Source organism: Nycticebus coucang, chromosome 6, assembly GCF_027406575.1.
Source record: "Nycticebus coucang isolate mNycCou1 chromosome 6, mNycCou1.pri, whole genome shotgun sequence".
In the NCBI taxonomy this organism is placed as follows: Eukaryota; Metazoa; Chordata; class Mammalia; order Primates; family Lorisidae; genus Nycticebus; species Nycticebus coucang.
The window spans coordinates 79,343,561-79,353,686 of record NC_069785.1 but is presented as its reverse complement, the minus strand read 5'-3'; the positions used below and the strand labels follow the sequence as shown (position 1 = coordinate 79,353,686).

Below are 10,126 nucleotides of genomic sequence, written 5' to 3'. Positions count from 1 at the left end.
GTCCAACCAAACAATTCACTACTGTCCTTGAACAGGCGTAGCTCTACAACTCAGGCCACCCTGCCTCCTGAAAGTGTTCAACCAGGTGGAACACTCTAAATTCTGCTCCTGAGAGGATGTCCCTTCCCCACTGTCTTTTGGGGCTACCCCTGAGTGGGGCAGTTACACTGTTGCTGTCCACTATTAGTGGACCAGTTGTGTGTAAACAGCTCAGTTCTATTTTTTTCCCTGTTAAGTGGCCATAGGGAACATGCCGGGAAGCCACAGGTGTGGACTGTAGTGAGGAGTGAGAGGAGGGTAGTGCCACTGTGTGTGAGATGTCCCCACAGCTACGTTTGGGTGACAGGCCACCCACGTAAACATACACAGTGCTTCCAGCTGCCGACAACTTCTCTTTCAGGGCAGTTTGTGCTCTGGCCTTTCTGTTCATAATCATAATTCCAATGTTTGTTTTGTGTGCTAGCCTTGCAGAAGTTTCTTTCCATCACTATGTTCTATGTAACTTAATAAAATTATAGGTGCCTTGAAAGTTTGTCAAATTTTGCTTTTTTTTGAGACAGACTCACTCTGTTGCCCTGGCATCATAGCTTACAGTAACTGCAAACTTTTGGGCTCAAGTGATCCTCTTGTCTCAGCCTCCCAAGTAGCTGGGACAAGGTGGCCACCACAGCACCAGCTGGTTTTTCTATTTTTAGTAGAGACAGGGTCTTCCTCTTGCTCAGGCTGGTTTCCAACTCCTGAGTTCAGGGTACCCACCCGCCTCTGCCTCCCAAAGTGCTAGGATTACAGATGTGATCAACTTTTGCTTTTTTTTTTTTGAGACAGAGTCTTACTATGTTGCTCTTGGTAGAGTGCTGTGACATCATAGCTCACAGTAACCTCAAACTCTTGGGCTTAAGCGATTCTCTTGCCTCAGCCTCCCAAGTAGCTGGTACTATAGGTGCTGGCCACAATACCCAGCTATTTGTTGGTTGCAGTTGTCATTGTTTAGCTGGCCTGGGCCGGGTTCGAACCCGCCAGCCTGGGTGTATGTGGCTGGTGCCTTAACCTCTGTGCTACGGGTGCCAAGCCCAACTTTTGCTTTTAAATCATTTAGGCATTTATGAGTTTTGGTGGGCAGATCCTGAGCAATCTTTTCAATTTCTTCCATGGTTATTAGGCAAGCCAATTTGGTAATTTACATGTTTCTAGAAATATTTCCATTTTATCCATAATATCAATTTTACATAGGTGTTCAAATTTTTGACATTGTGTTATACATATTATTTTCTTATAATGTATATAATCTCTGTGTCTGCAGTTATATCACGCTCTTTGCCACTTTTTTTTTTTTTTTAGGTGCACAAAGCTTTATTTCCATTTGGTCCAAGGCTTGGGAAAAGCCTGTAAGGTGTTTAAAAAGCTGCCTTGTGGCTGGAGGAGGCGGCTCTGGCAGAAGCCCTGATGGTTTGAAAAGGGCTCCTCAGAGGTCACTGGTCTCCACAGGCTCTTAGTCGTGCTTGAGAGTGAGCCTTTCGAAGAGATACTCGCCCAACCCAGCCTGGGGGCCAGCCAGCCTGTGGAGGTTGGTCAGGTGGTCGCCCATCTTCTTGAGGAGTTTCACTTCCTCATCTAGGAAGTGACTGTCCAGGAAGTCACAGAGATGAGGGTCTGTGCGGACAGAACCCAGGGCATGAAGATCCAAAAGAGCCTGGTTCAGGCTCTTCTCCAGGGCTAAGGCGGCTTCCATTGCGTCCAGGGTTGTACCCCATTCATCTTGAGATGGCTTCTGCACGTCCAGGAAGAGAGCGCGGCCGCCACGCTGGTTTTGCATCTTCAAGAGACGCTCAGAGCCCTCGCGCTTCTCCTCCGCCAACTCGCGGAAGAAGTGGCCCACGCCTTTGAGAGCCACATCGTCGTGGTCAAAATAGTAGCCCAGAGAGAGGTAGGTGTAGGAGGCCCGCAGATGCAAGTTGACCAGGCGGTTGACGGCAGCCTCCACATCGGTGGAATAATTCTGACGAATCTGGGAGCTCATGGTTGATCGGTAAAAAGGAACTAACCACAAAAAAACGGTGTTAGCTGGCTCCAGAGGCAGGAGATGGCAGTGAAGAAGGTCCCAGAGATTGCAAGTGGAAAAGAAAGGAATGAGACTGGAAAATTGCCGAAGGCTGGAAAAAAGGGAGTCCCCGGGTCTGTTCCGTCCAAACACTGTTGAAGCAAGACACAGATCCAAGGGACCACCTCACGCGCCGCCGCTCTTTGCCACTTTTAATGATACATATTTGTGTTTCCTCTTTTTACTTAGATTCAGGAGAGTCTGTTGGATTCTGCTCTATTTTTCTTCCTAAGTCATTAATTTATGTGTTTTCTTCATTTCTCTTTCTTGCTTTTCTAGCATATTTTAATGCACCTCTCTAGCTTCTTGAATTGAAAATTCAGGAAATTTCCCCCACAGGTGTTCTTACAATTATCCACTTGGATGTCAGCTCTGCAGAGAGAAACTCTCTTTTGGCTACTCTTGATCCCTAGCACCTAGAGGAGGGCTGTCCTATGACGGGCTCTCAGAGAACATCTGTGTGATGAAAGAATGAGTTATCGACTTCATGTGCAAGAATTTGTGACTGTGACTACTCTGCTGAGGACATCTTCAGTCTTAATATCTAGGTTTTGGTATGAAATATTCATTCTCATTGTTAATAATTTCAGACAGTTTGTAATCTCAATTTTTACTATTTAACTTAAGCTATGCAGAGGAATATCGAAAAACTTATAAATGACTAAATGGGGTAGAAGTGTTATCTTTTTGTTGTTAATTTCTAGATATTATTACATTATAATCTGCAATGTGTCGCGTATGATTTTACTTTTTGATTAGATCTCTACTTTTTTAGTTTTCTGTGGCCTGGTATGTGGTCAATTTTTGTCATCATTCCACGAGTATTTGAAAAGAAAACACATTCTGGGACTACACGTAAAGCATCTTCAATTTCATATTCAAACCTTCTCTTTTCTCTTTCAATTTGATACTGAGAAAGATGTTTTGATAAACTGCCCACTAAGTGTGAGGCTTGGTTAAAGAACTTTCCATTTTATATCTTGGTACATTGCATCTTTTATTTGAAAAAATAATATGCTGTCTTGTTTACAGCCTCTTACCTTGGATTCTGCTTTTTCTGATGTAAATATATCCTACTCTGCTTTCCTTTTGTCAGCATTTGCCTGGCCTATCTTTGCCAGACCTTAAATGTTAATCTTTTGTATTTGAAGTATGTTTTCACTGGTGTGCAGTTAGACTTGTGTGTGTGTGTGAGTGTGCACAAGAGTATGTGTGTGCATCTCCAGCATTAGGGTCTTTATCTTTAAGTAGAGGTATTTAACTGAGTTACTGTTAATGGCATAACAATGAAATGCTTTGTTTTCTGCCATTTTATTTATTTGTTTGTTGTTGTTATTCATTTTTTAACTAGCTTTTACTTTTATTTATTTATTTGCAGTTTTTGGCCAGGGCCAGGTTTGAACCCGCCACCTTGAGTATACAGGGCTGACACCCTACTCCTTTGAGCCACAGGCGCCACTTTAACTAGCTTTTTAAAAGTCTTTTTGGCGCAGTGGCTCCCTGAGGCCCACAGCCTAACATTATTATCTCCACCCGGCTCAGCAGCTCAGTCTGGGGCCCTAGACAACGCCCAAAGTTCTGTGCACTCCTGCTCAAGCTCTTCCCAAGGCAGTTCAACTGAGTGCCAAGTCCAAAAACACCAAAACATATCACAGAAAGGAGAAAATTTGGGACTTTCATAAGAGCTGCGCCGCAACCACGATTGGCGCCTGCTTGGACCTCAGTAAGAGCTGTGCCGCGACCCCTGACCCATGACCCACGCTCACTGGGCCTCCGCACACCCTGACCAGGAACTGTGGGAGCTGCGCAACCCTGTGTCCTCCCTCCTGCACCCTCCCTGCCTCCACACCGGCCCACTCATCTGGCAAGGGACTCTGGTAGCCGTGTGCCCTCCAGAGTCCTCCCTGCCTCTGCACAGAGCCCTTCTCCTGGCCAGAGACTGCTGGAGCCTTGGGCTCTCTGTGCCAAAATCACTGGGCACCAGGCACTCCCAGAACCAGGTGCACCACCCTCTGCCCTGTTGCTGGATCTAGGTGTGTCACACTCTGGAGCTGCTTCCACAACCAGAACTCCCTGGCTGGGGCAGCCCCAGAGGAACTACACAGGGTCACTTCCTACAAAGATCCAGCAACAATAGAGTGATCCTGCTGGGGTCTAATCTTGGAGAGACACCTCCCCAACTCTGAGGACAGCCAGAGGCAATGGTGAAAAACAATCATGAGACAAAATCAACAGAAAAACTCTGGCAATATGAATAATCAGAGTAGGTCAACTCCTCCAAGAATCAATGGGGCAGACACAGCACAAGATCCCATGCACAAACAAATAGATGAGATGTCAGAAATCGAATTCAGAATCTGGATAGCAAATAAGATCGAATTAGAATTCCAAGCAGTAACCCAAAAGATATCTTAAGAATTCAACAAGCTCAAAGTCCAAATGACCAAAGATTTGGCACATTGAGACAAGAAGTTGCAGCCCTCAAAGATCTGAGAAACACAGTAAAATCCCTCATTAACAGAATGGAGCAAGCAGAAGAAAGGATGTCTGACATTGAAGACAAAGCTTTTGAACGCTCCAAACTCTCAAAGAGGAAGGGAAATGAAGGGCAAAAACAGATTGCTCTCTCAGAGAGCTCAGGGATAATTCAAAGAAAACCAATATTTGTCTTATAGGGATCCCTGAAAGCGATGAAGTGGCTTCACAAGACACAGAGTCTTTTCTCCATGAGATTATGAAGGAGAACTTCACAGACATGTCAAGAGATTCTGAAATTCAGATAGCAGACAGTTTCAGAACTCTAGCATGACTCAACCCAAATAAGACATCTCCCAGACACATAATAATCAATTTCACTAAAGTTAATATGATGGAGAAAATTCTGAAAGCAGCCAGACAAAAGAAAACCATCACCTACAAGGAGAAGAATATTAGAATAACTACAGATCTCTCTGCTGAAACGTTTCAAGCTAGAAGAGGATGGTCATTGACTTTTAATCTCCTAAAACAAAATAACTTTCAACCCAGGATCCTGTACCCAGCTAAACTGAGTTTCATTTATGACGGAGAAATTAAATACTTCAATGACATTCACATGTTGAAGAAATTTGCCATAACTAAACCAGCTCTCCAGGATATTCTCAGACCTATCCTCCATAAAGACCAGCATAATCGGGCGGTGCCTGTGGCTCAGTGGGTAGGGCGCCAGCCCCATATGCCGAGGGTGGCGGGTTCAAACCCAGCCCCGGCCAAACTGCAACAAAAAAATAGCCGGGCGTTGTGGCGGGCGCCTGTAGTCCCAGCTACTCAGGAGGCTGAGGCAAGAGAATTGCCTGAGCTCAAGGATTTGGAGGTTGCTGTGAGCTGTGTGATGCCACGGCACTCTACCGAGGGCGATAAGGTGAGACTCTGTCTCTCCAAAAAAAAAAAAAAAAAAAAAGACCAGCATAATCGTCCACCTCAAAAGTAAACCCATCTAGAAAATTTTGATCAAATTCCAACTTCCACAGTCGCAAAAGGATTAAAAATGTCCACTGGACTCTTGAAAGGCTTATCAATATTCTCAATTAATGTGAATGATTTAAATTGTCCTCTAAAGAGACACAGGTTGGCTGACTGGATACAAAAACTCAAGACAGATATCTGCTGCATACAAGAATCTCATCTTACATTAAAAGACTAATATAAACTCAAGGTGAAGGGATGGTCATCTATACTCCAGGCGAATGAAAAGCAGAAAAAAGCAGGCATTGCAGTCTTATTCACAGATGCAATAGGCTTTAAACCAACCGAAATAAGGAAGGATAAGGACAGACACTTCATATTTGTTAAAGGTAATACTCAATATGATGAGATTTCAATTATTAATATTTATGCACCCAACCAGAATGCACCTCAATTTATAAGAGAAACTCTAATAGACATGAGCAACTTGATTTCCTCCAGTTCCATAGTAGTTGGAGATTTTAACAGCCCTTTATCAGTGCTGGATAGATCCTCCAAAAGGAAGCTAAGCAAAGAAACTTTAGATTTAAACTTAACCATTCAACATCTGGACTTAACGGACATCTACAGAACATTTCACCCCAACAAAACTGAATACACATTCTTCTCATCAGCCCACAGAACATACTCCAAAATCAACCACATCCTAGGCCACAAATCTAACCTCAGCAAATTTAAAAAAATAGAAATTATTCCTTGCATCTTCTCAGACCATTGTGGAATAAAAGTTGAACTCAATAACAACAGGAACCGGCATACCCATCCAAAAACATGGAAGCTAAACAACCTTATGCTGAAGGATACATGGGTTATAGACGAGATTAAGAAGGAAATCACCAAATTTTTGGAACAAAACAACAATGAATACATGAATTATCAGAACCTCTGGGATACTGCAATGGCAGTCCTAGGAGGGACATTTATAGCACTGCAAGCCTTCCTCAAAAAACAGAAAGAGAGGAAGTTAATAACTTAATGGGACATCTCAAACAACTGGAGAAGGAAGAACATTCCAACCCCAAACCCAGCAGAAGAAAAGAAATAACCAAAATCAGAGCAGAATTAAATGAAATTGAAAACAAAAGAATTATACAACAGATCAATAAATGTAAAAGTTGGCTTTTTGAAAAGATCAATAAAATAGATAAACCTTTGGCCAACCTAACCAGGAAAAAAAGAGTAAAATCTCTAATTTCATCAATCAGAAATGGTAACGATGAAATAACAATATACCCCTCAGAAATTCAAAAAATCCTTAACAAATACTATAAGAAACTCTACTCTCAGAAATATGAAAATCTGAAAGAAATCGACCAATACCTGGAAGTACGCCACCAAGGCTTAGCCAGAACGAAGTGGAAATGTTGAACAGGCCTATATCAAGTTCTGAAATAGCATCAACTATACCAAATCTCCCTAAAAAGAAAAGCCCAGGACCAGATGGCTTTACATCAGAATTCTACCAAACCTTTAAAGAAGAACTAGTACCTATATTACTAAACCTCTTCCAAAATATACAAAAAGAAGGAATATTACCCAACACATTCTACGAAGCAAACATCACCTTGATCCCCAAACCAGGGAAAGATCCAACAAGAAAAGAAAATTATAGATCAATAGCACTAATGAATATTGATGCAAAAATACTCGATAAGATCCTAAGAAACAGAATCCAACAACACATCAAAAAAATTATACACCATGACCAAGTTGGATTTATACCAGGGTTTCAAGGCTGGTTCAATATACATAAATCTATAGATGTAATTCAGCACATAAACAAACTAAAAAATAAGGACCATATGATTCTCTCAATTGATGCAGAAAAAGCTTTTGATAATATCCAGCATCCCTTCATGATCAGAGCACTTAAGAAAATTGGTAGAGAAGGGACATTTCTTAAACTAATAGAGGCCATCTACAGCAAACCCACAGCCAATATCATATTGAATGGAGTTAAATTGAAATCATTTCCACTCAGATCAGGAACCAGGCAAGGTTGCCCATTGTCTCCATTGCTCTTTAACATTGTAATGGAAGTTTTAGCCATTGCAATTAGGGAAGAAAAGGCAATCAAGGGTATCCACATAGGGTCAGAAGAGATCAAACTTTCACTCTTCGCAGATGATATGATCGTATATCTGGAAAACACTAGGAATTCTACTACAAGACTTTTAGAAGTAATCGAGGAATACAGCAGTGTCTCAGGCTACAAAATCAATACCCATAAATCTGTAGCCTTTATCTATACCAACAATAACCAAGCCGAAAAAACAGTCAAGGACTCTATTCCTTTCACAGTAGTGCCAAAGAAGATGAAGTATTTGGGAGTATACCTAACAAAGGACGTGAAAGATCTCTACAAAGAGAACTATGAAACTTTACGAAAAGAAATAGCTGAATATGTTAACAAATGGAAAAACATATCATGCTCATGGCTGGGAAGAATCAACATTGTTAAAATGTCTATCCTACCCAAAGCAATATATAATTTTAATGCAATTCCTATTAAAGCTCCATTGTCATATTTTAAAGATCTTGAAAAAATAATACTTCGTTTTATATGGAATCAGAAAAAAACTTGAATAGCCAAATCATTACTCAGCAATAGAAACAAAGCAGGAGGAATCACACTACCAGACCTGAGACTGTACTATAAATCCATAGTGATCAAAACAGCATGGTACTGGCACAAAAACAGAGAAGTAGATGTCTGGAACAGAATAGAGAACCAAGAGATGAATCCAGCTACTTACTGTTATTTGATCTTTGACAAGCCAATTAAAAACATTCAGTGGGGAAAAGATTCCCTATTTAACAAATGGTGGTGGGTAAACTGGCTGGTGATCTGTAAAAGACTGAAACTGGACCCACACCTTTCACGATTAACTAAGATAGACTCTCACTGGATAAAAGATTTAAACTTAAGACATGAAACTATAAAAATACTTGAAGAAAGTGCAGGGAAAACTCTTGAAGGAATCGGCCTGGGTGAATATTGTATGAACAGGACTCCCCAGGCAATTGAAGCAGTATCAAAAATACATTACTGGGACCTGATCAAACTAAAAAGCTTCTGCACAGCCAAGAACATAGTGAGTAAAGCAAGCAGACAGCCCTCAGAATGGGAGAAAATATTTGCAGGTTATACCTCCGATAAAGGTCTAATAACCAGAATCCACAGAGAACTCAAACGTATTAGCAAGAAAAGAACACGTGATCCCATCTCAGGGTGGGCAAGGGACTTGAAGAGAAACTTCTCTAAAGAAGACAGATGAGTGATCTACAAACACATGAAAAAAAGCTCATCATCCTTAATCATCAGAGAAATGCAAATCAAAACTACTTTGAGATATCATCTAACCCCAGTAAGAGTAGCCCACATAACAAAATCCCAAAACCAGAGATGTTGGCGTGAATGTGGAGAAAAGGGTACATTTCTACACTGCTGGTGGGAAGGCACACTAATACGTTCCTTCTGGAAGGATGTTTGGAGAATACTTAGAGACCTAAAAATAGACCTGCCATTCGATCCTATAATTACTCTACTAGGTTTATACCCAGAAGACCAAAAATCACAATATAACAAAGACATCTGTACCAGAATGTTTATTGCAGCCCAATTCATAATTGCTAAGTCATGGAAAAAGCCCAAGTGCCCATCGACCCACGAATGACCTAGCAAATTGTGGTACATGTATACCATGGAATATTATGCAGCCTTAAAGAAAGATGGAGACTTTACCTCATTTGTGTTTACATGGATAGAGCTGGAACATAGTCTTCTTAGCAAAGTATCTCAGGAATAGAAGAAAAAGTATCCAATGTATTCAGCCCTACTATGAAGCTAATTTATAGGTTTCATATGAAGGCTATAACCCAACTATAGCACAAGAATATGGGGAAAGGACCAAGGGAGGGGAAGGGAAGGGGGAAGTCAGGGTGGAGGGAGGGTAATGGGTGGGGCCACACCTACGGTGCAGCTTAGAATGGGTACAGGTGAAACCTACTAAATGCAGAATACAAATGTCTACATACAATAACTAAGAAAATGCCATGAAGGCTACGTTGAACAGTTTGATGAGAATATTTCAGATTGTATATGAAACCAGCACATTGTACCCTTTGATTGCACTAATGTACACAGCTATGATTTAACAATAAAAAATAATAATAAAATAATAAAAAAAAAAGAAATTAAAAAAAAGTCTTTTTGAATTAGGTTTTGGTAGAAGGATAGTATGGAGGAGGAGCCAGAGAAGCGAGTTCTGGTTTGGTCTGTGTCTGTGGGGACAAGAGTGACTTTATTTTTGAACGCTAATCTGCCTAACCAGCCCCAAGTCTGGGGATGCCTATCAAATGTCCAGTAGATGTTTACTCCTTTTTTTTTTTTTGAGACAGAGTCTCACTTTGATGCCCCCAGTAGGGTGCTTTGGCATCACAGCTCACAGCAACCTCCAGCTCCTGGGCTTAGGTGCTTCTCTTGCCTCAGCCTCCTAAGTAGCTGGGACTACAGGCGCCCAC

The 10,126-nt window shown here is 41.5% G+C and overlaps 1 protein-coding gene across 1 annotated transcript; it reads right to left on the bottom strand.

The window, feature by feature from the left end:
• Nucleotides 1–1,321: 1,321 nt before the first annotated feature.
• LOC128588151 (ferritin light chain-like) lies at nt 1,322–2,233 on the bottom strand. The gene has a single exon (XM_053594807.1). It carries the CDS (start codon nt 2,015–2,017, stop codon nt 1,490–1,492), a length of 528 nt encoding a protein of 175 aa, XP_053450782.1. The 5' UTR covers nt 2,018–2,233; the 3' UTR covers nt 1,322–1,489.
• Nucleotides 2,234–10,126: the final 7,893 nt, after the last annotated feature.